The sequence below is a fragment of the Tubulanus polymorphus genome, chromosome 5 (assembly GCF_964204645.1).
Source record: "Tubulanus polymorphus chromosome 5, tnTubPoly1.2, whole genome shotgun sequence".
Lineage (NCBI taxonomy): Eukaryota > Metazoa > Nemertea > Palaeonemertea > Tubulaniformes > Tubulanidae > Tubulanus > Tubulanus polymorphus.
Window position 1 is genome coordinate 18810206 of NC_134029.1, and position 27860 is coordinate 18838065.

General features: G+C 38.0%; 3 protein-coding genes across 10 annotated transcripts in view; 1 reads left to right on the forward strand and 2 right to left on the reverse strand.

The window, feature by feature from the left end:
* Positions 1 to 51: 51 nt before the first annotated feature.
* Positions 52 to 7173, reverse strand: LOC141905572 (uncharacterized). 3 transcript variants are annotated; one of them, XM_074794486.1, is made up of 7 exons: positions 5733 to 7173; positions 4592 to 4774; positions 3173 to 3356; positions 2464 to 2626; positions 1764 to 1947; positions 997 to 1128; positions 52 to 251 (listed from the first exon to the last, which is right to left on the reverse strand). In XM_074794486.1, the coding sequence occupies exons 1-7, from the start codon at positions 6106 to 6108 to the stop codon at positions 232 to 234; spliced, it is 1242 nt and encodes a 413-aa protein (XP_074650587.1). In that variant the 5' UTR covers positions 6109 to 7173; the 3' UTR covers positions 52 to 231. The 3 variants fall into 3 exon arrangements, with proteins under 3 accessions (XP_074650587.1, XP_074650586.1, XP_074650588.1); XM_074794485.1 differs by having other exon boundaries at positions 52 to 608; XM_074794487.1 differs by lacking the exon at positions 4592 to 4774 and having other exon boundaries at positions 52 to 608.
* Positions 7174 to 7332: 159 nt separating this feature from the next.
* Positions 7333 to 11126, forward strand: LOC141905373 (large ribosomal subunit protein eL21-like). The gene is made up of 5 exons (XM_074794217.1): positions 7333 to 7455; positions 8213 to 8346; positions 8865 to 8977; positions 9421 to 9571; positions 10989 to 11126. Exons 2-5 carry the CDS (start codon positions 8218 to 8220, stop codon positions 11076 to 11078), a joined length of 483 nt encoding a protein of 160 aa, XP_074650318.1. The 5' UTR covers positions 7333 to 7455; positions 8213 to 8217; the 3' UTR covers positions 11079 to 11126.
* A 1039-nt stretch (positions 11127 to 12165) lies between these two features.
* LOC141905019 (arf-GAP with Rho-GAP domain, ANK repeat and PH domain-containing protein 1-like) overlaps positions 12166 to 27860 on the reverse strand; it is a 30180-nt gene continuing 14485 nt past the window's right edge. For all 6 annotated transcript variants that reach the window (XM_074793719.1, XM_074793715.1, XM_074793717.1 and 3 more), the window contains 30 exons: positions 26781 to 26865; positions 25405 to 25465; positions 24788 to 24841; positions 24543 to 24649; positions 24352 to 24440; positions 23828 to 23921; positions 23177 to 23245; positions 23049 to 23091; positions 22848 to 22942; positions 22632 to 22704; positions 22444 to 22505; positions 22252 to 22322; positions 20513 to 20621; positions 20315 to 20398; positions 19851 to 19907; positions 19703 to 19751; positions 19518 to 19599; positions 18770 to 18842; positions 18518 to 18686; positions 17737 to 17871; positions 17350 to 17455; positions 16707 to 16791; positions 16455 to 16616; positions 16180 to 16363; positions 15962 to 16092; positions 15194 to 15307; positions 15004 to 15086; positions 14486 to 14618; positions 13706 to 13786; positions 12166 to 13628 (listed from right to left, as the gene is read on the reverse strand). In XM_074793719.1, coding sequence (XP_074649820.1) covers positions 13572 to 13628; positions 13706 to 13786; positions 14486 to 14618; positions 15004 to 15086; positions 15194 to 15307; positions 15962 to 16092; positions 16180 to 16363; positions 16455 to 16616; positions 16707 to 16791; positions 17350 to 17455; positions 17737 to 17871; positions 18518 to 18686; positions 18770 to 18842; positions 19518 to 19599; positions 19703 to 19751; positions 19851 to 19907; positions 20315 to 20398; positions 20513 to 20621; positions 22252 to 22322; positions 22444 to 22505; positions 22632 to 22704; positions 22848 to 22942; positions 23049 to 23091; positions 23177 to 23245; positions 23828 to 23921; positions 24352 to 24440; positions 24543 to 24649; positions 24788 to 24841; positions 25405 to 25465; positions 26781 to 26865 — 2797 coding nt within the window. In that variant the 3' untranslated portion in view covers positions 12166 to 13571. The remainder of the gene's footprint in view (positions 13629 to 13705; positions 13787 to 14485; positions 14619 to 15003; positions 15087 to 15193; positions 15308 to 15961; positions 16093 to 16179; positions 16364 to 16454; positions 16617 to 16706; positions 16792 to 17349; positions 17456 to 17736; positions 17872 to 18517; positions 18687 to 18769; positions 18843 to 19517; positions 19600 to 19702; positions 19752 to 19850; positions 19908 to 20314; positions 20399 to 20512; positions 20622 to 22251; positions 22323 to 22443; positions 22506 to 22631; positions 22705 to 22847; positions 22943 to 23048; positions 23092 to 23176; positions 23246 to 23827; positions 23922 to 24351; positions 24441 to 24542; positions 24650 to 24787; positions 24842 to 25404; positions 25466 to 26780; positions 26866 to 27860) is intronic.

Consider the following 27860-nt stretch of genomic DNA (forward strand, 5'->3'; position numbering starts at 1 on the left):
ATACAATCTTCAAAACGCGTAACAGGTATTCAAATTATTAACAAATCCATTGTTTATTTATTACAAGGATACAAAGCATTATCCAGATGTACACATTTATAAAGAATCATTAATATTAAAGCACTCCACGTTGAAAGACAAGGCATAACTGCGTTGAACGGAATTCAAATGCGCCATCAAGTTCGTTAGGCCGTAAAAAGTCCAGTAAAATTATCTCATTCGAACAGAACTTTATCTCGAGTGAGATGTGACTATACAAAACATTAAAACAAAAATACAATCTGTAGAAATAAAAGAAAGCTACAAATAAAACAGTTAAACAGCGCGAACATTTCGAGACGCGTTAGAAAAAAAAACAACATTCTGTGCGGGAGTTAATCTTCGAAAAAGATGAGCGAAAATGAAATTTTCTTCTCATCCGTTAAACCATCGGATGACGACAACTTTGCCGTCGCTCGTGCCGACAGCAATCATCGGGCCGTCGCCATCGTCTCCGATATCGATGCACGTTACTTGAGCCGACGTAATCTGTTCGCTGAAACTCGGATTGGTAATGTCTATTTTCTGAAAATCTCTGTAGGATTCCACGTGATAAGCATGTATCTTACCTGTCAAAAGAAAATAAAGTACATGATTAAGCAAAGAATATTTTTCAAGACTTAAAGACTAGTCTACTCAATCGATCCACCCCCTTGATCCGTCCTTGGATTTTAAATTGTTCATTAAACGATCTTATGTCATAAGGTAAATTGTTTCACTATCCGGGCCGCACTGAGAGAACACTAGATCTCAACATTCTCATACGCCTTATGCAAGTTGAAGATCTAGTGTTTTCAGCATGTCCTGATTTTTCAGAGCACCAGTTTTTGTTACTTTATCTGGACTGAGCAGCAAGTTTCATAGTAACCACTGAATGCAATTCACATTGGATACATCTAATTTATACTACATGTTGATCAGACTGTGACCTTAAGAAATGTGAAAACTGTTAACTACCTGCCGTAGTTCCAATCACAAATAACGAGCCCCATAATGCCGCTAATACTGCATTTCCACCAAGACTCTCCCATACATTATGTTTGACAAAGTTGTATCCATGATTAGTTGACATAAACAGCAGTCCAGAAACTGAAAACATTATTGAAAACAATGCTTGATCTCGACACAAAATCCACATTCCTTCTTCAGGGGTGATTGCATAACTTAAAATTTAGGACTACAATGTACGGTGCCGGCATTTACACAGATATCCGTTTGGAGTTCTTAGTTCTTACTGCAACTGAACCCTAATAAAAATCCTTAAAACAATCGATACTAGTCCGTTAACAAAAAGATTATCTTTCTGGGTAAATGTTCATCAATCAATCAATTGCTTATTTACGGAAAAAACAAATAACCAATTGCAACTAGACCAGAACAGGCAGGATCTAGGAAAATTTGAAGGCAAGGGGCCAGAAGAAATGAAGAGGCGTTTCTTGGATAAAGCAGCTAGTTCAAAGGGCACTATAGAGGGGTCCCACCCTCAGTGTTATAGATAAAATAATTAACTTATATATTCATCTGAAAAGATGTAATTTCCGTGGGGGAGATTGTCAAATTTTCAGGTTTTGACAATCCAAGTCTTGGCAAATAGAGCAACCTCACATGGAAGGCAGGTGTCTGGACCCCCAAGATCATCCCCTAAATCCACCCGTGCAGAAACGTGTTCTCGCACTTTTTCTTGAAACTGCACTTTCAGCTTATATACAGAGCCTTTCAATTACCTGTCACACAAATGATTATGTCAGTTCGTAATATCAAATTATGCACGACTTCCTCGAACACGTTAATGACCTCGTGCGCCAATCCTGTTTGCAAACCCACGACATCATCGCCAACATCAGCAGTCGATTTGCCTCGACTCAAATCCCACACCAAGAGATCACCTTGCGAGCTTAATGACATCACCTTCAAACAGAAAAAATAATCCTGAGACTGGACGAAATTAACATTTTTCCTGGCTAGCCATTTTGAGCTGACAGTTTTAACGAAATCTTAGGTGCACATCGGTAGTAAGGCGTTTTATTTAGCACTACAGGGGTCATAGTAGGGCATAGTAAGCACTTTTTGATAATAAAAGTACCTGTGTAAGTGACACTTTTTTATTGCCCTAGTCCTAATGCAACACATAAATTGTAAAAGCCCTAAATGATATTAAACACTGGACAGGCTATGGATAATATGTTTAAACAGGCATAAATATTGGCATGAATGAATAATTGTCCCACAGAAATCAAAATAAAGCACTTTTAGAACTTTTTGTGAAAGGCAAGCGCTTTTAATGGCTTTGCCCAATTTTTTTTCAAAAGTAACCACGGTTGAGTAAGAGACTCACTATGAAACCTGGCAAATCGTCTATAGAAAAGATCAGAAGAACTTGTAGAAAAGATGAAGAACATTCCGAGTCACTGCCTTTGAGCTCACCTCATTTTTCCAAATCTTGACGACTAACGGTGGTTGAGCGTGTCCGTAGAGATTATATCTCAATTGTGGTTTAAGATGGTCGGCTGCTAGTTCGACCACTCTGTGCCCGCTAATAACATGATCTGCTGCTGCCATTACAACCCTATTTCCGAAAGCGCTGAAACTAAACCAACCATACACAAAATGTTAAGTTTTCTGAACACTTTCCCTCCATTCAATGACTCAACTGAACTTGAAAAAGTCTGATATATTAAACAATTTTTGGTTCTGTTACGAGACCCTAATTTTTTTACTGTCTGTCTGTGTGTCTTTCAGTTACTTAGCGTTGTTAATAGTGGGTCCATCTTGATCAAACAATGGTAGTATGGGGGTCAAGTTGTACAGTGCAAAGAAAGGGGCCCAGCAGCTGAACTAGGACACTAAAAATCTTTTTTTCAGTGACATGACCTTGAAAATGACCTCATAACTGAGGCATGGGGCTGAAATCTAAAAAGTTGTCTTGACCACATTTAGTTATTGGCCCTAGATACAACGTATCCAAAATGCAATGGGAACCAATGCATGGAAGTTTTGGATTTCCAGATTCACCTGAGCCAGATTACCGATGTCGCATGTGGCTTGTCCAGTCACAAAACAGCTGACTTAGGAATTAGTTTGGTCTACAATAGGCTCACTTCATTACTGAGAAAGTTATACACAATTCATTTACCTCGGATTCTTTCCTTTGATACAAATGAATTGTCGTCTGTTGTCTTTTTTGAAACAGTTGTACAGGTCCGTGAATACGGCACCCATTCGATAGCAGATGAGACAAGCGCGGAATGGCAGATTAATATCTAGAAACTCTAACATCAATTCTTTGTTCACGTTGCTCAATTCGTCGCCATCTAAATCTGCGGAATGTGCAATTAAAACGATAAAATGAAAATCGATTCTAATGAACGAGCCGAAACAATAACTTTCTAGAAGAATACAATTAAGGGTTCACGGATAGTCCTTAATGATTGGACCATCTCAAATCGATTCAAAATGAAGTGAAATTTGATTCAAAAAGTAAGTAAAGATACTATTACCAGGTAGTTTAATTCATCATCTGTGCGCCACTATGTGACATGTGTTGTCTACCTGGTAATAGTGGGCAGTGGATAAAAATATTTGCCATTAATTGTGCCTACGTATTATGAAAGTGGTACATGCTTAAAACTAAGTACATAGTAGTAAGGAGAAGCAAGAAAAATGGGTAATATAATTGATTTTAACGTGTCTACTATACGCACAAATATGAAGTGATATTAAAAAGTGGAGGGTTAACCAGTAAAGCGCAACATAACTCCCCTGGTAAGCACAGTGCACAATTTTGTATTCAGTAAACCAATACCGTGAGATTCATGCTAGGAGTAAAACTAAAGCCGCGATCACACTGAGATGATTTTGCCCTGACCAAATTGGCACGGATCAGGCTCGAACCAAATTTGGCCCGTGTCTAATCAGAGAGCGCGTTCACACGCAAACCATTCACTCGATACTAAACAATTTTCAAACAAAGCGAAGTGGGTCATTTCCGGTACCAGTTGCGCTGCTTCACTGTCTCGTGCTAAATTTCGGCTCGTACCTGGTCCGACATTTTTGGTTGTGCCAAATTTGGCTAGGGCCAAATAGGCTCGTGCCCATTTGGCACCTGTGTGAACAGCTTGTTCCAGGCCAAATTTGGCCCGGGCCCAAAGTGCTCATATGATCGCGGCTTAAGATGCTGCCAAATTAGAACACATGCAAAATATCATGTGTTCTGGTAAGCAACATCCCAGCATGTGTAAAAGATTGGGTGCTCTATTCAGTGAAATTCAAACAAGGCTTTAGGTCAGAAAATGTTTTTCAAAACAGAGCCAGGGATTTGTTATAGAAAGGATTTGTTTCTTCCCATAGAAAATCTAGGACAAAAAGAGACTTCTCTGGCCCTCATCAGGGCCCACTTTTTAATGGATTTAACTGATTTCTTAGCAATGTTTGTATCAAAACTAAAATTGAGGGGAACTTACTCTGATAAGTTTTTACGGCGCCAAACCCCCTAACTACAGACTTGAGAGCTAATAACTGATTGTGAATGAAGTGATTATCAAAAACAACATACCACACATAGTATGACACACGTTTTCACCTGAAACGTTGGAGTTTTGTTGATAGAAAAGTTGAATATCGGTGACGCCACACGCCGTTTTACCGGGAACGGTCACCACATCAACGAGCTCGCAAGTCAAGTGATTCCAAATCGACACATTTCCACAATTCATCGATCCAGTGAAGAGGAAATCTCCTGAAATCCAATAATAATCATTCATTTACAGCAGACTCCGCCCAAGTCATATCCAACCAACTCTGATAACCATTCGACTCAGATGGTTTTTGAAAGATTTTGTCAAGAAATTAGTAGGTACATTAATCAGAAGGACAACCCCGCAACCTCAAATTTCTCATAAACTGAAGGCCCATTATATCCTCAACGATCATCAAAATTCAAAATTTCAAAGATGAAGAGCTGTTGATCTTGTTGAAAGTGGAGGGATCACCCATAGACACCTGCAGAGCGGGTGGGGCACGAATGAGTAAAGTGAGTCATTTTCAGAATCAGTAAGTATTCATACGCAATGATTTGACCCTTGCTTGAATTTGGTATGGGCCCGGTCGACGTTTTTGGTTGGGCCAAACAGACGAACAGCCCATTTGGCACCCATGTGAATGGTTGGTCTGGGCCTAATCTGACACTGGCCAAAATCGCTCAGTGTGATCATGCTCATATCATTTTTTTTTGTGTTGTCTGTATTGCGATAGTTTTATGCGAGAACAGCTGAACAATCACGTACCATCCCTGATATCGATCATACACAGGGGCAGATCCAAAGGGCTATAGACCTATTATTAAACTACCCTCCAAATTTAGAAGGGCCTGAAAATTGAGGTCCTGAGATGTAATCTAAGGGGCTCCAAGTAGCTTGAAACACTAAAAAATCAAAGTGGAATTTTAAGATTAGATTCTCCGAAAGTTTTTTTGCCCTTTTAAAAAATTTTGATTTAATGTGGCCTTTTTAATTGGATATGGTAACCCTTTTTATCTGTCCTCACCAATCTTCTCAAAAGAAAGGTTGATTTTCTTCATAAAATTCTACTACTTTGATTTTAAAGGGGCATTTTGGAAATTTAAATTGCCTTCCAGAAGGCATGGCAGGTAAGCTGGATCCACCACTGGTAATACACACATTGGCTCAGAGAAATACCGTTGAATTTGACGGTGAAAACGCGAGCCTGCTCTTCGCAACACGGAATCTCAGTGCGTATCTTCTTCCACGTTTTAACACGCCGCATACGGTACCACTTGACGTATAACGTTTTCCACGCGAAAAACGGGTGAATATCTGACGCGATGTGTGCCGCGATTTCATTGAGATCGCGACATGAGCTGATATCCAGTAGTATGTCCTCGTCGATTTCGTTTGCGCAAAATTTTGTCCACGCGTCGTCCTTGGCAGTGAGCTCGCGTAAAATCGAGTTCCACTTGTGACAAACGGTCCTCGATCGCGCGGAATCGTAACCAGTCAAGTTGCGAAATATCCGAATTAGAATTTCGTCGGGAATGTTCGTTACGGTGGCCATTTCACCGGTCTCTGTTTTAGAGTTCGACTTAATGATATCAACCCGATTCGGTGCACAAATCTTTTATAGATTGGTATAAATCTTTACGATTCAAGAGGTTTTAATTTAGTGAAGGCAATTTATCATCGATTGCTTAATCTACATACGTCCTTTAGTAGAATAATTGTAGCCTAAGTAGAATATAATTAGCTCTGCCCATCGTTGTAGGCCTAACAAAATTTCGGGAGCTGTTCACAATAGCATAACGCCATCTTAAAGCCATATCATGCAATCCAGTACCACTGGTCGGTTTTGTTACCACTCCCCGTTAGTTATTGTTTATCTGCGTTGTTACCGCGTTGTGTTTAAAAATCAGTTCAAAATCGACGAAGCACAGCAGGCTCCCTCGAGGCGAGCAGGTCAATCAAATACACACAGAGTTCACCCTCTGACTATCTTCGTCTGTCCTTTATAGCGCACCTTTACCCTCGGACACGGTGTAGCGACGAATAGTTCCATGACAAAGTCATGCGGTGGTACGTAAGGACATACAGGCACGGCTCGACCCAAAAATCAAAAATTGAATGTGACATGGCATCAGACCACAATTAGGTTAGTAGCTCGAAGATGCGTAGGGCCGGACCCCAAAAATAGTACCTAGAGTGAAGAAGAGGTCCCCCATAAATGTTGCCATAATTTCTGCAAATGGGATAGGTAACGAATTTCGGTTATATGTATGAAATCCATTGATCCTGAGAGACAGATCGATGATGAAATAAGGGATTCCCTGGACTTTTTTTGCTTGGAGTAAGGGTACCAAACACGGTGGGGGATTCCCTTAGATATTTGGCTCGGATGTACTGGCATACCTGTACTGGGATACCCCTCCTTTCTAAAGGTTTGATTATTTCAAAAGTTAGGTTGGGTACGTGGGGCGAAAACCACTTCAATGCGTAGCTAAGATGCTGGCCTATGAGCCATAAGCAGGATTTCCCCTGAATTTACGCGCTTATATATGAACTAAACTCTCGAATTTCTTGTTTTTACTATAGGATATAGAAGATTTTGGAATAGTGGTCTGAGCTCACATTTCGCATTTGTCAAAACTGGAGGGCAACGACCTTGAGAAAACTTACGCAATGTCATGGCGTTACCGAATTTCTGAAAAAGCCGAAAAAATCCTGGAATTTTTTTCGATGAAATAAAATAATCGTTAAGAAGATAATCTTAAACGAATAAAGTAGTATTAGTGATATAAATTAAAGGTGGTTTAAAGGTGATTCTCGCAACTTCTCTAGGGATCTCGCGAAGCCTGCGTGATCTCGTCCATGCTGCTTCCTTTTCTCGTGGCGAAAAATTAATTCCGAGGTGAGTCGAGTTTTCTAGCATTAATTAGTAAAATACTGTTAACATACCGCGTAATCCCCGTACTTTTAACGATTTACTTGTATCTTAATTCATAGCGGATAACTTAAAGCGGTAATTTCGATTGTTTGAATCGCGGGATCAAGGTTAAACTGTTTTAATTTGTGAGGCCAGGCCTTTCTCGGTACAAATTGAATTCAAATCAATCGAGACTTTATTGCTGTCACACAGGCACTGGCCCTTGGTTTTGGGACACAGTTCGTGGGGTTATTGATAATGTATCTGAGGATGGTTGTTCATAAATAAATCAGAGAAAAAGCATCTTGCTTCTTAAGTTTAAGAAGTAGGGCCATTGGCCGCTGCAGCTTGCTCCACGACCACCACAGCCTCGCAGTCACACAGGTCCACGGGACTACACAGGGGCTTGTAAATTTGAACTGGAAATGAATTCAAAATATCACAGAAATACCTTGTGTTGACATTGTTTACACCCGCTATAAAGTTTGGATAAACAATCGGTCGTTTAGGATCTATTATCAGATGGTCACGAAGCCTTAGGCCTACTATAAAATAATAAGGGATGAGACGGCTTTGCTTTTTGCCCAATTTTTGCCTGTGACTGTATTGCAATGTGGCCTAGGTTGTAGTAGTTTGATGCGTGGGCCATTTGGCCCTTATGGGAACTCTTCTCGCCTCTTCTCTTGGCAGTCTTAAGTTCCTTCGTAGTGAAATGTTCATGATGTTTTGTTCCTATTTTCAGTCACAATGACGAATCCAAAGGGATACAGGCGGGGTACCCGTCACATGTTCTCCAGGAAGTTCAGGACGAAGGGTTACATCCCGCTGTCGACTTACATGAAAGTGTACAAGAGAGGTGACATCGTAGATATCAAGGTTCGTCAGGGTTTTTTAGGTGTTGCTTTGTTATTGTCAATACTGTATATCAGTTTAGTAATTTGCTGGGTAAAATAACGGTTTGGAAATATTTAAGAATTTCCTCTTATCAGTGGAATATCTTGGATGTTCAGGGTACTGAAGAGCACAAAGGGTACCCCAATGCGGCTAAGCTATAAAAGGGGGTTTGGGGTCCTCCCCTTGGAACATTTTGGTGTTCTTCAAGGCCATTCAATGGTGTAATGGGAGGGAATAATTCATATTTCCTCAAAAAAAATTTTCCTCAACATTTTTGAGGGTGCCTTTGAGAATTAAGGAGGGGGACAGTCCCCCTGGATCCGTGTTTGTTTTTCAAGCGATTACCGTTAAAATATATCCCTGTTGTATGACGGTAATTGTTCATTAACACAAATCATCCATGAAATACTTCAGGTTTTTTAATTCATCATAAGAAATTGGGAACTATGGGTATTGGTAAATATGGTAATTTATACACATATATCTTCTTCCTATCACAGGCTAATGGTGCCGTTCAGAAGGGTATGCCGCATAAAGTGTATCATGGAAGAACTGGCAAAGTGTACAATGTTACTCCACATGCTCTGGGAGTGATAGTCAACAAGCGAGTGAAGTAAGTGATAGGTCGAACAGACCTCAGTTGAGAGAAACCATTGGCATCCTATAGCTTAATGCAATGCGCGGATTCAATGAGGGGTACACTCCCCTCAGAATATTAAGTTTCCCCGAAATTTACGAAAAAAGTATATATAAAATATTTTACCATTATCTGAATGTTTCTGAATTGAAGGCTTGTTCTCTATATTTCTGAAAATGAGTCAATGTCTTTTTAAGTCTAAAGCTATAGAGTCAGTTGCATAAAAGTTGGTTAGACTGGAGTTAACCAGTGGATACTTGACATGGTGACGAAGTCCATTGTTGCTCGGTATTTATCCAGCGGTTATCTTCAACCAACATTTTTGAGCCGCTGGCCCCGGCCTATTTAAAGGGGTGCACTCCTCGAATCTGAGGACTCGATCCAATGCAGATGAAATATAAATCGATGTTTAATTCCAGGGGACGAATTCTGCCGAAACGTATCAACGTACGAGTAGAACACGTCAAACATTCGAATTGTCGTCTGGATTTCTTGAAACGCGTGAAGGAAAACGAACGCATCAAGAAGGAAGCCAAAGAGCAGGGCATCCAGGCCGATTTCAAACGAAAAGTGAGTTTGGCTATGAAATGAATATGTGTGAGAGCCACTTGGTGGCAACTGAGGATCTGCCATGATTGCATTAAATTTCTCAGTTATTGCACTAGACAATTTCTATTCTGGCTTTTCTTTAATCTTATGAGCACATAAGTTTTCGATAAAATTTTCATCACAGAGAGGGAAAAAAATATCAATTTCATATATATTCAATTACTTGTTTAGTCGAAGTTGTCATTGCTGGAATGATCATTATATTGACGACTTATCGAAATGATGTATTACATTAAGAACAGGGTCCCTACAACTCCTTGAATCCTTGAAAACTCCTTGATTTTTGAAAATATTTTTCAAGGTCCTTGAAAATCCTTTAATTTTGAGAAATATCCATGAACTCCTTGAAACTCCTTAAATTCTGGGAAAGTCCTATTAAAAATTTTCAAAAGGTCCTTTTCAGAAGACGGTGTATTCTATTATTCTTCATTATGTGACTTGTGAGTGAAAGTTGTTTCACTTTGAGATTTAAAACATTTAAACATGTAAAACCAAAACGGCACACACAACAACTGATCAAAATCTGAGAAAAACATGGATTTTGTTTTTGAATTTTCGACTTTTTTCCTTATATATGACCGCGTAAACCTCCTTAAATTTTGAAAATTACTCCTTAAAAATTCCTTGAATTCTGGATACCAGGAATTGTAGGAACCTTGAAGAAAGTTAATTCAACTGGAAATACAGATAACCCCGCGTATATCGCCCACATCGGTTCAGAACTATTTTGTTGGTACACAGTATGGCGGTATATCGGGGATGTTTTACTATGTATTTGTATTGAGAAATTGTAAAACCTGGTGGTATGCGGGTATGGCGGTATGTGAGAGGGCAGTATATCAGGGGTTGACTGTACATACATTATTAGGGCCTAATATGATGGAATAATATGACAACTTGACCAAGAGTTCGGTTGTATTCAGAATTAAGAAGCTAAAAATCCAGTTCAAATTTCATTGAAAATTGATACAATTTTGTAACTGATTTGCACTACGTATAACTGTACGTATTGTGGTATGCGGTGTGTGCTGGTACTCCTTCTTGGATGACTGTGCAAAATTTATATATTTAATCCTCAAAATACCTTCCGTGCTCAAGCCCAAGATTTGAAGTATCATCTGGTGTAGATGACGGTCGTGAGATGCAGTCAATGAACATGATACATTACCCCTTAGTTGAAAATGAATATAATCGACTTCCTTTGTTTTCTGTCCGTATTCTCTCAATTGTCGATTGTGATATTTGGTTATTCGCTACCCTTCAGTTTTTGATTATCCACCTCAAGTGTGGCAGATAATCAAGAGTTCTTTCTTCAACTATGCTCACTGCATGCCGAAATTGGCGTATGTTAATTTGTATTTCGTTTCTTTCTTTGTAGCCTGTAGGTCCGAGAGAAGCTCATTTCGTGCGAACGAAGTTTAACAAACCACAAGTCATTGAGCCGATACCGTACGAGTTCATCGCATAAATTTCTATCGTGTATAAATGAATGAATAAAAAAATCATGTTAAGAGAATTTATAGGTCGTCTGTCGTGGATTATTTTATTGGTCAGCAGTTGATTTCTGGAAAGAATTTAAGGTTTCTTGGATATATTGTATTAAGATTATCTCTACCGTGGTTCAGATGTTGTTTTCCCAAGGCTAACCCTATTGGATTGTTCATAACCTCATGCAGGATGGCTTAGGTAGTGTGCCGAACACGGAAAGCGGCATTTTTTTAATGAGGACAACAGTTAGAAGCTTAAACTTAGTGATGAAACAACTCAAGACTCGGACCTGCTTGTCACTCTAGGCTGGTACTCAATGCTAGTAGGTTTTGCAGCTGGACCAATCCCTCATGACAATCATTGCTCATCCAGTCAAGTTCTAAGTATTCATTTGGAACCCAAATAAGTTTTAGTGGACTTAAGATGCCAGACAAGTGACATTTAATTTTATCAACGCACTTAGGTATGGCAGAAGGTCCATCATGTAAATCTCGACAGGTAAGGGAGCATTCGACTTAAGGCCAATTTAGCAATTTTTAAATCCGCCTTACCTCATTCCATCTATGTACTTATTTCATTGACCCCTATCTGTTCGTCTGCAAGTCCCCCACTTAAAACACTGTATCTCGATAACCCACGGTACACCGAAACAATTGAGCCAAGCTCCGCTCGACGCTTTCACTGACCTAAGGATTTTTATTAAGGAACTAGGAGAAGACAGTGTTATGATATATGGGCCCAGTTCCATAGTCATGGCTTAGACTTAAGACCAATTTAAGACTATCTTAGTTCTATGACCAATCTAACAACTTAAGACCAGTCTTAAAATTTAAGACCATTTTTGGACTTAAGTCTCAACTGAGGAACCAGCCCCGTACTGTAATTAAGTCACCCCGGTAGAGCGGGTACATGATCAAACTTACTTATTAAGCACAAAAATCCTGAATTTCAAGACTCGATCACCCTTATTAAGGTTAACAGCCAGAGATCTGTAATGCTTGTTGTGGAATAAGACGATTTCGATGAAAAATTTTATTGACAATCAAAATATATACAATATCATTCTTTTTGTACAACTACTTAATTATATATTATATTATAAAAGATTACTAGCAATTAAATTATATAACTTATCATCAAATTACCCCTGGTATATAAAATTTACAAAAATAATCATTGAAATTTCTTGTTAATCCCAGTCAGTTACACTATTACCGTATCTCAATATAAGTCCTATGAACCATGAACATTCTTCGTTATTAAAATCGATTAACTTGCATAAATGTGACTAGATTTGCACATTGCATTGAGCACCATCAGAAATATGAGTATATAAAAGCAATTATTATGTTCCTCCTATTTAATAGATATTATTCGATCATTCAAATATGACAATAAGTATAAGTATTTATTCACATAATAGATTTATACAAAGCATTTAGGTCGCGGGGTATACATGTGTAATAGAAAACAATGTAGCAATAAATTATGCTAGGGGTTAGGAAAAACCAAATCAACGGCTTAAACGAGTCCTTTCCCCTCGACAACATACACACCTCACAATAAACCGTGGTCAACTATGGAATACACGTACCGGTATATAAAATATATGCAAAGCAGATGATTGTAAATTTCTATGAAATGATGTACATGTATATAAAATAAAACGGTAACATGAAATGACTGAACTACAGCAGTTGTCATTCTGCTGTCTGTACCCACCTTCTCAGATGATCACCTTTTGAAGGGCGAAGTTTGGACGAACACATTTTTCAACAAATGGTGACTATTAGTCAAAAAATTGATGGTTCACGCATGACACCTTAATTCTTTTCAAAGAAATATGTGCGGGGTATTGGCACAGTGGTGGTGACGCCTGGGCGAACATGTTTTGGGAAAGTAGGGAATGTCTGTCGAATGTCTGAGGGTAGTGTGCGTACAGACAACGGGCGGGTTGATAGCTGCATTGAATTATATAGATTAGATTCCGATAACTATATTCTAAGCAAAACTAAATCTCAACCTTTTGTACACGACTCTCAAGTATGAATGAATACAAATTCATTTGATATAATCTCCTGTAAACAGAGCCCGGGCTATGCGTTCAGCTCATCGAAGATCTCAAATCGTTTTCGCAATCATCGATTTGACCAGCAATTACGATGTACCAAAATTAACAATAATACCAATAACGATAAATGTTTGAACGATTATTTACATTCTACGACATAGTTATAAGCGTAAATATACAACCAATGTATGAGAAATGATTTTTCCGGAAGATGAGCATACATGAAAATGTTGAGCGTGAACAAACGGCTTGATTGGAAAGAACTTCAAAATCGCTCTTCGAGACATTGAGAGACAGAGGGAGATCATGTCCTGAAATGATGGACCGTGGTAGCAGTAGCAGTCGATGCATCCTAAAGTTTATTCGTTCTGTTCGCACGAAATCACTCGCAGTTCAACGGAATCACTTTCGTTTGTATATTTTCGATATAGTTTTACCTAATTTTGGTGAAGACGTTCTCTGTAAAAGTAATTCGTACACGCATTAATTACGAAAGCTGATCGAAGAACCGATCGACAACCAATCAGTTTACTTACCACGCCCTCTACTGTTTGTAGGGAAGTTCGTCTGACATTTGGTATCGTCGTATGACCTTCAGGGTATAATCCACCTGGGTGCTACAATGAACAAAACGGTTGTTTGTAACATGAAACAAATATTCCCATGGATATATCATACAAGTAGAACCCACTTCATTCTGATCATTTGGAACCAAGGAAATTAATCCAGTTAATAAGATATCTGGATTAACCTCTTCAGTGCTAACTAATTAATACCCGAAACAGCTAAAGATAATTTGAAAATATTTTCTAAGATTCCGCCCCAGTGTATTGAATAACAGGCATATCGCGTTAGTGTGTATACACCGTGATGCGGTGTATCATTAGTTGCTAATATTGCACAATGTTTGACAGGTGCTGCAATCTTTCAATAGAGATAAAAGACAATTACTAATAGCATCAATACACCGCAATGCAGTGTACTAGCAAAGTTCATCACTGATTTATACACGGCACTGTAGTGTAGATGCACTGAAAGTGTTAAACATGATATTTTACATAAATTTATGTATAGATGCCGACTTTATTGGGATTAGATCAAAGTGAAAATTAACAAAAAGCAGGTTTGAATGTACAACCTTGCGACCAGTTGTGTATTAGTTTCAAAGATTTTCAGTGAAAGTTATATCGATATGAGCATTAAGATGCGGCAACAAATCAATCCCATAGACACTCACAATCTTTCATAAGACGTTCGCGTGAACTGTGACAACATATGAATATACATTGATATGACACATTGGTTTCATGCCCTACCTGAGCAGAAATCATTCCAGCTAACCACTTATAGAATTCTTCGGCATTGTTGCAAGCGATAGTTCGACCGAAGAAAGGGCTGTCTCGACTTTTAATGACCCGTTCTAATTTCTCTACGAACGTGAAACAATACCTAAAAATACGATTTTACAAAAAGGGTGTCATTTTCAGTTTAATATGACAACTGCATGAGAATTGATTCATTTTTAACCTGGCTTATATGAATAACTTATCAGTCTTAAGACATTTCAGGCAAGACCCCGCCTTCTAGACCTTTCATGCTCGCAAAGGGAGTAAATAACCTACAGACCTACAGCCAGCAACTGAGCTACTAAGGGGTTTGTTATACTGGTACTTAAAATAGCAAAGACACTATGGCCAGAAATCAGATTCAGAGCACTGATATGTACCCTGACTAAATGGCATGGTTTAACTGAAATTTGCCCGCACCATCTATCAATGAATATGTGCTGAAAACACCATTAGACAAATTATTTGCAGCAATAAGGGAATCTTACTTGGTCGGTGGGGAACGTTTGTGTTCTGTGCCAACGTACACCAACAAGTCTTCAACATTCCACGACGATATTACATTAGTTGCCTGTATATAAAAGAAAATATATAATTTCATGTAGGGATGAATTTTTCAAAATCCAACTCAATAATCTTCATTAAATACATATAATACGGTGCATATTACGTTTTTACCTGTGGTGATTTGAAATAACTGAGTTTCGACTGCTTGAATTCGAAGCAGAATTTTTTGAAAGCCTTTCGCTCGCTGAGTTTCAGTTCACTAAACATCGGTGATGCTGTATCCATCTGTAAAATACAGGGGTAGAACCATTGCTTAAGGTACTGCTGAAACGTATAGTATAGTTAGTATACATCGATGTGGGGGGCTTCATTAGCCCTTGCATCAGGACAGGAGAGTTGCAGAGAAGCAGCGTTAACCTGGTGTCGAATCAGATGAAGACAGATAGTACTTTGATGGTTACCTAGATTTACTTAGAGTACAAACTGTCGCTACTAGTACATAGCAGCTTCATAAGGTAAGTGACTCATTTACCATATGAAGCTACTATGCACTAGCAGGGAAAGTTCAAAATCTAAACAAATCTAGTTAACCATCAAAGTACTACCAGTATCTGTCTTTACGTTTTAGTGCAAGGAAGGCGAGATTAATTCCGGACTAGACATCAGAGTTACTATTGGTTATAAGGTCCCCAGAAATGTGCTCAGCGCCGCATGGGGTATAGCAATGCGTTCAGTTGTTTTTCTTCCTACAGAGAGAGGCCGGATGATAGCTATCAACTGAGAAACACTGCCATCGCCAGTATTCAAACCTGGACCCCAGATTGATGAGACCAGTGAAACACCTACGTTCAAACCACCTAAAACTCAGCTTGGATTACATCATACCTTTTTTCAATTCTTAAACACTCATTTGCGTTTGAAATAAGAGAATTTACGTACCACCAGTTCGATGTTTTCATACAAGACATTCTCTTTGACGCAAAGATAATTCTGAACAGTGAAATCAGCATGCCAGTTTACCCAGTTCATTAGAACTTGCAACACATTCTCGCCGTGATGGAGAACTCGTTCTAGAAAGAGAATTGTAGATCTTCACCGTTTAAAAAGTAATTCGTAAATTTCTTTTAGGATGAAAGACTTAACTATTGAAATATTACCAAGATCGCCGTGACAAATCATCTCATGTAAGCCCCAGTTATCTGGTGCCAGATGAGCCTTGTTGACCACTTGGTCAACAACTTCTTTCGCTGTCATTTGCGCTGCAACTTTGATATTGACGCATTGTCCCTCCCTGTTCCCGACAAAAACTTCAACAATGAAATCTTCAGCATTTCCCGGACTCTAAAATCATAATTACGCCTATCAACGATTCATGCGATTCTATCAATAAACATGTCAAGGTATCATCGTGTTTCTAAATCTAAAACTGTACCTTTTGTTTCATTGCCTCTTCGATATCCTTCTTTGCTTGTTCAATTTTCATTTCCGTTTCCATTTTGGTATCTCTCAACTCGAACAAAGCTTCGTGAAACGCTATCAAATCGACCATCACGCGTATTTCGCTGTTTGTGTCTCCGAATCCGAGCGCTTCTTCCTTCATTTCAAAAAGAAAAAACACTTTCAACAACGGCTTTAATCTTTATGGTTCAAATATCTATTCGGCGAAGATCTCGATATTGCTTACATCATCCAATTTCATAGTTGTTGGTCCGAATAACGAAGCAAGGTTTGTCGCAGACATTCTATTCTGAGGTTCTTGTTTAGCCACGCTATATTTGACAATATGGAAAATAATGCCATTGAGATAATCATCTCGAGCAGTAATGCCTAGCGTACATCGAACTTGCAACTGATCATATCCAGTTGCTAGTGAACGAGTACCCCCCCCCTCACATCGAAAATCTAGCAAAAACCAGCAACTGTGTGGTTCATGCCAGTCTCTAGGTCCATAGCGCGTACATCGACAGCAACTGGGATGCGTTAACTAACAAATATTTTTGAGGGCATCTTAAGTGACGTGTCATTTTGCTTTGTTTTAGTCAGTTGCAACCATGTGTCGTTGATTATGGATTGCACACATTGGAAGACATGACAGTAACTAAGTAAAACTAGTTGCTCAAAAGTAGAACATGGACATGGAACTGGAGATCGTCGCTTACCAGTCATAAGCTAGCTAACATCGACGAATACTAGCAACTGATTGTATCCAGCCAGTTCCTCTCATACGCCAAAAACTGCCTTGCAACTAGTAGTCCCCAATCGCAGTGTCGATGTACGCTAGGCTTGAAATTTCAAATCAAACCGCAAATGAATAGAAGATTACTTACTCTTTGAGATGAAGGACTAGTTTCTTTAATGTGCAGTAATTTATCTCTGGTAACTCCTTTAACAAGTATTTGTACCACTGAAGTTTTGAAGCATGATCAGCAATACCTGAATAAAAAGAATGTAAAATCGTGGTGAATTCTGATTTATATGAATTTAAGTCGTATTTTCATAAGTGTATCTATTATTGATCTCCATAGGTTTTCCTAGCACGGCAAACAGGAGTGCACACATTCGTTTTAATAACAAAACCCACCGAGAACAAATATAACAACGATCGGCCAGTTTAGTCTGCTCTTCTAGTGGGATCTCACTCATTATGTACAAGAATCCTTGTTGCCATCAGATTTCAACTTGATCGGGCTTGACTGTAGTAAACAAGTACTTACCTGCGGTGTTGACCCACTTTTCATGAAGGCTAGACGTCAGAAGAGGATCCGACAGCGTACGCAGGTAGCGTTTCATACAATTAGTTATATCGTGCACTTCATAATCTTCTAGTTTCAAATGCACTGACCTTGAATCTGCACATAATAAGAGAAGCTTTCATTTTTAACTAGCCTTACAAATTGTGGAATTTTAGTAGCGTGGCAAAACATTTAATACTCCATTTGGAGAGCCAATGAAAATGGGTAGGCATGCAATCGATATATTAATATGAAACTATGTACCAGCTTCTGTCACTGTGGAGAAGAAATGGGCCTTGATATTTGGTGCGGTAGTCAATCAATGTATAACTAATGACACGGCTAGAAGTGGGTGTGAAAATATTCATAGGGGGCGGGGCCAAATTGAGGCAAACAAAATTTCAGCCAATCTGTGAATTTCAATTATGGACTATCATTGTATCAAAACAATTTTACAGTGTAGTACTGAGACGTCACATGGTCTCCACGAGCATGGGCATATACCACATAATTTTTGAATGGTCCGACGAGATTTCATGGCCAATAAAATCGAAAAAGGATCAAGTTTTTATCATGGCATTAAATCGGGTGTTATTGTAATACATTTGTATAAGATTGGCCTAGGAGATAACGGTGGTGGTGGCAGAATGCGAGGGGTGGTAAATCGGGGTTTTTCCTGTACATTTTAGATACGAATGTTGGTGGTGAATTGGGGCGCCTTAAATCGAGGTACAACTGTACTTCACAAAGTCTGGCCTATTACCTTCAGCAAATTCAGTCAAAAGATTATTTATTTTGCTGTTTGTTCCACTTCTCCTGTAAATCCCTTCTTCCTCCATTCCATGAGTTGCGACAAATTCGATACATTTGTCGATTATAACCGGTATATTTTCGTGGGTCAGTTGTTGCTCGTCCAACGCCTTACCGCCCTCCTGGAAATAATAATTTTTTCCAAGATTTCCGAGGAGAAAACTTTTAAAAACAGGTTGCATTCATTTTAGAATACTAGACATACCGAGACAGTTTTCTTGATCCAATTCCACCATGATTCCGTTTCCACCCGTGTGCATCCTTGCATGTACAGAGCCCTTCGATAACAAAACAACAATAAGTTACAAGTAAAACCAAAATTCACATTCACCATCTATCTTAGCTAAAGCTCAAAAATTTTCACCAGCGAAAAAAGATCTCGGCTCGAGAGTAGACTCTACTCTAGTGTACGCAAAATTATTACTTAAGTCAGACTTATGAAATCCGACTTAATCGTACTTTTTGTACCAGCTTATTCCTAAATGGACTGGGGCTTCAGAAATTGACTGACATATGCATATATCTGAGTTAAGCGTATTCAACTTATCCGTACTCCACTGTACTTTATACTCCACTGGGACTGCTTTTGAATTACGAAGTGTGATCATCTGTGGAAGTAACGAATGTCCCATATTTTCTGTCCATGGCAGCTACTCCCCCCCCCCCCCCCCCATTTACAAATTCCGAGTCTTCCCGATTTTCCATGTTATAACACAAAATAGTGTGAATGGACAGGTGAATGGAGAAATTTCTTGGTATCGATGTTACAATTCATTCATTTTTCACGAATCGTGTATTGATAAATCAACGCATGTTCAATAACTTATCCAAATTTCCTGAGTTTTCCAGGTTTTTCTTTTACAAAATTGAGTTTCCCCCAATTTTTCTAGATTTTTCAGATTCCCTGAGTGTCAGTGGCCACAGTGCTGTAGGTTTAGTAAGGACACACGTACCTTCCCCCGGGTAAATCAATGATGAAATTCAGTCCACCCTCAACTGCCAGTGAACAGGTTTCTTCATCATCTTCGTGCTGTGCTGTAAAACCAGAAATATTGATGACAGTGTTTTTACAATGCATGTATTCTTATTTGTAATCACGGTATCTGTAGTTCTTTGGGGTCTATATGTAAAAACTTACTCAAACCGGAAACTTTTCGAAGGTCAACTGTACTAATCTCATTCAAAACCTGAAAATAACAAGATATTATAAGAATTTTATCAAGAAAAGACCAATCATACCACAGTTGATGCATTCCAGGTGCAATATTTCAATTTTGAATACTAACTGAATCAAAGATGAATAAATGTTTTCCCTTCACTTGTAGGAAGCATTGGAACCAATCCTACAAAAAAAAACATCCAAATCATTATTGATCAAGGTTAAGTATTTATCAAAGAAAATCTAATACTTTTTGAGGTAAAGCTCATTTATGGTAGGGGCTATTCAAAATAAGCTTACCCTTTATCGTCATGCTTAATCTATTTTTTGATCTTGAAATACAGAATTTTCCCTCAGTGTTATTCATTTAAATCGAAGTACTTAATTGGAAATTTCCAACCAGTCTGAACCGCATGAGACTGGTTGAGGTTTGATTTCTTAATGGACTATATTGGCATTAAAGCGTGTTAGATTATTCCAGTCATAGCTACAATTTTCGGATGCGAATCTTGGATAACCAGAAGTCAAATTGTTAGTGTTGCTGTCACACCTGTTAACATATAAACTACATGTATATTAGTTGTAACTTACCCCTGTTTTCCCATGTTTTATGTAAAGATTTCCACACCTGTCGAAGTCCGTCAGACTCGAGGCTACATCGGGAGGGCAGAAGCTCTGAAATGAATAACTAAAATTTGATAAAACACAGCTTTAACGAGAGTACTTCTGGGTAATAAAAGGAAGCTGTCAAAACTTGAAGAAACTTCAGTCTATGTGATCTCTCATTACCTTGGCAATAGCTTTCATCCAAGCCATTTTTTCCTCTTCGGTATCAGCGGCGAATAAATAAACGCGGTTGTCGCATTTCCTAGTACCGACCTCAAAGCAGTGCTCATATCTGCAAAAGTCGGAGCGAAAATTCAACAGGGCACACCAACAGACCTGTCTGGTATTCAAGGGTGTCTCTTCGTGCCAAGCCAGAAGCAGGGAAGCAAAAAGAAGGTAAACCTGTCCAAAACTAAAACTACTGGCAACACACTAGTACATACAGATTACATACTACAAAACATGAACCCACCACTTATTTTCTCATCAATTCATTCATTTTAAAGTTTGATGTGATACATAATAATATCATAGAGAAGTCTGTTTAAGACTACTCTTGTTTATATATAATGGTACAATCAAGCATGTACATGCAGCTCCCAGCCATTACATCCTTTTCAGTGAGACATATGTCACACAGCTAAAACCCCTGTAGGTTTTCCTTGTCCTGACAAAAAACTTTCTACTCAAAAAATCAAGACATATCATTAGCAAGACAGTTATGACCTATCTACATTCTCGGTTTCCCTTTAGCATGAAACTTTCCTGCATGCTGTTAAATGGTATGACGAGACTAGGATTTGGCTCTAGTTGTCAACAGGATAATAACGGGTGATCTCAAACTTTCTTTGTCATGCGTACGTCGTAAAATATAAGCCGAAACGAGACGAAGCAAACATGATGATAGACACGAATACAAATATAGCTGCAACATTAAGGCCATGCATCGAGAACACGCCTACCTCGCGGTATAAGAAATCGGTCGCAACACGTTGAATCTGAATAGAATTTTTTTCAAGATGAAAAGTGTTTAGACTTCAAAGTTTTCTCATATAAGAGGCACAGTAATGTTTATATGTTTACTCATGATGAATAGCTACGGTCAGGGCGGATCGAGGTGGAGGGTGTAGGAGTGTGCTAAAAATGTCAAATTGCCCTAAAATTTTACGGGAAAATGAAAAATATTAAACTGATACCTAAAAAGTTTAAATTCATCAGTTGTTCTCCGTATTTCTTGTAGTGAATGTTTTCTGTTGATCTTTTTTTTCTCGATGCTTTCATTAATCAAATGTTATGCCCTTTTTTTGGGGGTACACCCCTCCCTAAATCCGCCCCTGTCAGCATGTATTGTAAAACTTTCCTTTGTTAATTTGCACCATTGTAAGCTTAACTTATGTTATGAAACACAAAATAGAATCGATTCTAGCTTTAACCAGCGGCTTGTTTTGTAGTCCAGTTTTAACTTCAACCCCGGGGGTTAAAGCAAAACCTGATCAATATGATCGGAATCCAGATCGAACTTAGGTTAGCCATATTTACCCCGTCCTGCGGGGATTCAAACCTGATGGCAAATTGAGACTGACCAATAGTATATTATTGCACCTTAAAAGGGCAGGGGTTCGAATTTTGCCTCCTATGCCATAAAGCCTCAAATCCCTGCCAGGGAAAGAAATGTCATATTAATAGTGTGTTTAGTAAACCATGCAAATATAGAAATTGATAATGATTTTACCGTACCGAGATTTCAATCTAAAACAAACAAACGGAAGTCATCTTATTTGTGGTTTGTTACACAGAATAATAGCATTTGATGTATTCAAAGGTCGTGCTTTCTCGATTACCCGGTTACTTGTACATTTACTTGTAGATTCATATGCATATTTTTATATCTTAAAATTTGGCGAGTGTTTCGAAGAACTTACTTTCCAACTCTGTCTGATATTCCAACATTTAACATCTCACGACATTGTATAGTGTCTTTAGCGGTACTCGACTGAAAAATATGAAATCATAGAAAGAAAAATTAACGCTCCTTTGAATGAGAAATGTTGCACCCAAATATTGATAACGTATCATCTTATTTTGGAAAACAAATGAACATACTCCAAACCCACCTTGTCATCTAGATAGTAAGAAAGCGAGCCCCGTTCCAATATACACCATCGACGATGGAAATCTGAAACAGTGCATAGTCAGATTATCTGAATCCATTATTTGGAAAATAGTTAACATGCACTCCGGAGAGGGATCAGGCAAGAAGTAAAATGGGAACACGGCAGAAAATGCGTGAGGGTTCCCTTACCTTTCATGTTGCTGCCCGTCTTGTGAAGAAATCCTTTGTGAGAAACTGTCCTACGCGAGTAATCGTCCAACTCCTAGAAATACATACCGCATACATTCAACTCAGCCAGTTACCATGTTGAAAGAAAGAAATTGAATTGTCGTCCGGGATAAAATTCCATCGAAAGTAGAAGTAGAAAAGAAGATGAATCCGACGCCAGACGCTAGATGAACTTACTTCGAGTTGGCCTCCGTTTTCTAGAACCTCAGCACCATTATGACCTAAATAATCCATTTGAAAACGCTTGCCAGAGGCTTCCGCAAGCTGATATGCTACGATGAAAAATATTGAGATTAACTCATCAATTGACATTACAAATTACGTAATCCACAAGTGCTGGACGATGAAATTTAACTTAATGAAGTGTATTACTATTACCTGTCATTGGCAATTCGCTGTATTTCTCTGTTGTGTACGTCATCTGCAATGAGACGAAATAACACCATATAAGGAAATAAATATTTCAATCCACCTCCGGTCCGGTAATTGCAGGCGACGTGACCTACCTCTGCACCAGAATATAGCAGTATCATCGTTTCAACTATGTCGTCAGTTTGAACTGAATGACACAATGCCTGTAACGAAAAAGTTTTGCCAAAACTTAGATACCTTAGTTTACATCCCGTATTTGCATCTTCTATGGACCAGTAAAACCTGTTAGACCTAGGTGAAATAGGACTTTTGACCGAATAACTCATCTCCACATACATGTAGAACACGTTCATGTACACAGAATAGGCATACATCGCCGATATCGAGTTCTAATATATATCATAATAATAATAATAATAAATTGTCATTTATATAGCGCAAGGCTCCTTAAGAATATAAGTTCAAATGCGCTCCTCTAGAAAATATAAGTAGCTGGCACGGAATAGAACGGTTTTGAGTGTTCGCTTGAATGATTCACAAGACAAAGACATGGGGTCAGGTATGTCCGCAAGAAGGTTATTCCACAGTCTGGGAGCATATGTGGAGAATGTTCTGCCACCATATGAAGACAAGCGGAAAATAGGAACAACCAGTCTCTCCTACTTCGAGTTGGCCTCCGTTTTCTAAAACATATATATATTCTCATAAACCGTGCTCTCAACTTCATATTACAATGTAATATACATTGTACTATCATACGGGAAAACAAGCAACTGACTACTTACTTCATCCAAGACATGTTGATTTCCATAGTGATGATGAAATCTGCAGAATTTCTTATTCACATACTTATCTTCTATGTGCTGTTGGCGAGACAAACTGCAAAATACGTACGGTAAATCAGCAAAATACTTCAATGTTATTTCCATCCACCTTTCAATCGATTCCAGTTGTTTATACATTCTTTTAATTCACATCTGCTTTTCTGTTCAGCGTATGGGCAGCAGATGCAGTTTTCACTAACCAATAAGGTTGCACACTTTTAATATGTAATGGGCACTATACAAATCTACAGATAATCATTATCATTTTCAATATAGCAAATCGAGTTATAACCCAGGTTTGAGTTCAAACTTGCTTTACAGAACCAGTCCTAGAAATCTATCTATCCTGTACGAACCACAGCGGATCGTGGCATTTTTGCGAATGCTTAACATCGAATCAGTATCAGAAACTACCTACTACCATTGTCTACTTTGAAGGATCTGTTTTTTTTTTGCTTTTTCTATGAAATAAGCTCATAACTCACCTGTCCGAGTCGGGATAGATACGATCAAATTCGCTGAGATTTCCCGCCCAAAAACTGTTGGCATTCGCATTTCCGATTTGAAGAAATAACTGCAATATAAATGGATTAGTAAAAAATCAAACGCATTACACGGTACGTTGCTGTTTAACTCTATAGTTTTGTCGTCAAATCAAACAATATTTGCCAAATACCTTTATGTTAGTCGGTGTCCAAATCTTAATATCGAGAGTTGCTGAACGTACTTTCGGAGCGAGAACATGCTTATGAATTGTATTTCCAGGCAGATTTCGATGAATACCTGGAAAGATGAGCAAGGTTTGCGATGGGTACTTAAATATAGAAAAGCCTTTCGGGAGGTCAGCTGTTTGCGATAAATACTACGAGAATTAATCAGCTATAAAAATCATCTAGATGAAGTTTTAGAACAAAGGCTTACCTGCACATCTTTTACAAATGACAATTCCGAAGTTAAAAGAAACCCAGGTTGGATCTGAAAATAAAGAAGGCATCAATTGGGACAACTATGAAAATGCATTGTGCAAATTGATAGGAAATATAAAACTGTTTCTAATGCACAATCTTTTTTAGCAAACCAGATCAATGAAAAGGAAACTTGCTATGGTAAGTATTTTACAACAAAAACCAATTAACCTGAGGCTAAGCTGACAGAAATGAAATAACCAGTGCCATCAACTAAACAAAACCAGGTACAACACCACTGACCACATTACAACAACAAATGATAAATGAAAATGGGGAAAAATTTTGGGTTTTGATAAAAACACAAAAAAAATTGTTATGGACACGGGGAAGACACTTTACGATATTGTATACACCGTACTTGAATACTTTGAAACAACGAAATGTGGAGAAACTTAGAAAGTCAAATGTTTTGCCTAATAATAAAAGGTGTAAAAAGACGGAACTATATTGTATAAAGTTACCTCATCAACGTCAGGAAAACCTGATGTAATAAGACAATGAAAGACTAATTATTCAATCAAAAATACAGCAAGGAATTTTGCTTTGTTGCAAATGAATTGATAAACTTACTATCAGCTCCGCAGTCAGCGCATGTTTTGTTGTCCTCATTCTCGTAGAGTTGTTTCACATACTTTTTCGAAAAAGAAATTGAAAAAAAAACTTCCGATTAAAATCGATTGAATATTACGTGACCAACACTCAGTTTGGAGATAAAATGAGTAAACATGTAACTGAACTATAGTGAGTATAGGAAAAAAGTTATTTGACTGGACTATACAAAAAGCAATTTGACTCGACTACAATTTAACAACCGAATTTCCTGGACTACTTTACAAAAACCAATTTTACTGCACTACTCAACAAAAATCAATTTTACTGGACTACTATCAAGTGACGTACCCTACATACAATGTATATGGAAAGTAAATCACTCACGTAAATAAATATCAAATAGAATATACAACAGATATATGTAATAACTGATTTGTTCATTGAATATATAACTATCAAACAACAGTTGTGTGTAAGCAAACATTTGTAATGAATTAACGAGCAGTGATAGATAATACACTTAACTAGGAAAACAAAACACAAACTATGAATATGACAAATGACAAATACCTACGTATGAAGTTTTATGTATCACAACCAGGAAACTTTAACCAGGATTTTCTAAGCAGCATTAGATGCGACTGATCATATTTATGCAATATATTCATCATCGGATGTGAAAAATGGAAGATTTATTGCGGAGGTGGGCGGGAATTACCTCGCGTCACAGATATCTCATACGTGTAAATAATAAACACAGGCATTAGGTGAAAGTGGTTCTCAGGCTCGATCACCGAAATACCCATGCTTTAGTGATCTTTGCATTTTGGATATGTCGTATCTAGGGCCAATAGCTTAATCTTGTCAAGACAATTTTTCATGAGGAAAAATGTCCAGTGCCTAAATATTTCTACCGCTAGGTGGCGCGATTTTTGCCATTCTTAGCGCTGCACAACTAGACCCCCGTATTAACATTGCACCCATTTTAATCAAGGTCAACCCACTATTAACCCAATAGACCGAACATCTGTTCGACTTGTATCTTGTATCTCTGCAGAACGTCTGCTGTACTATAGCGCCACCTATAGTTTGAGAGGGTCAAGGTCAAACTTTTAACCTTTCATTGACCAAATCTATACAGCGATAGAAAGCCTGTATAATTATCTTCAAAACAACCAATGGTTGTGATGCATCATTTTCAGTAGTCTTCACACTGCATCTCTACCTTATCTTTATATGCAAATTCATATAATCAAGCGTTTGTTATTCAGGAACATCTATATGAAGTCACAGCGTCTAATGGGTTAATGAAGCTAAGTAGCTGTAAGACAGACACACAGATAGACAGTACAAGAATAAGGGTCTCGTAACGAGGCGCGAGAACCAATAGTTACCGTATCGTCAGATATGCTTTCAGCGATCGCTTCTTCCATCGCCTTTTTCCATTGACTCATTTCGTTATTACTATCGCAGCACAATCTGTTAATTGAAAATCGCGAAAATAAACGATCGTCACAAATTTAAAGTTCGTTTAAACTACTTAGCAGCTAGGCTGTGTTCGTTAAAATGGTGAGGACACACGATGTAGTACTGTATTTATTTGAATTAAAATCAAAATGTAAATTAAAAAATGAGACAAATGTAAATTCCAGTCGAAACACAATTATCTCAAAAGGATGACTTTTTATACATTGCGTGTCCATTAGTATTTTCAGAGTGGTTATAAACGCCGCTTAACCCTTCCAGTGCTGACTTATTAATTGATTGATTGATTTGAACACTTTATTTTTCAAATATAATTTACAGCATAGTGTACAAAGCATAATACAAAATACAGTAAATTAGACCTGGAGGGGCCTGTAGAAACTAAGGAATAGTTTGTATAAAACAGGTCCCTCAAAAGAGAAAAGAAAAAAAGAGAAATGCAATAAAGATAATAATATGCTCACAGTCAACCCTTAACACACAAAATGCAATCAAAGTAAACTATGATGACAGCTTGATTAAGATATAATCATTTAATAAGCCAGTTATTTTCTGAAATATTCCAAAAACAATAATTTTAGTTCGAATAACTGTATGATAAAATCAAGCACAAAGTTGCTTTCTATAATTTCTTAGGAACAGTTTAGAATTTTCCATGTTTTTTAGATTTTCACTGATGTTATTCCAAAGTAAAGGGCCGGATACTTTTACTGAAAATTTTCTTCTTAGACTATTGAAAGAAAGTGTTTGTAAATCTTGACGTCGCCGAGTATTGTGACTGTGGATTTGAAAATTTTGGTTCCAATAATTTTCGAATGATTAATACCCTATAGTGCTGGAGATAATTTGAAAATTCTAAAAAATTCCACCCTAGTGTGTTGAACAACGGGAATACCACTATAGTGCGTCTACACTGCGGTACGGTGTATCGTTAGTTACTAGTATTTCACTATGTTTGACACATGCTGCAATTTTCCCAGAGAGATAAT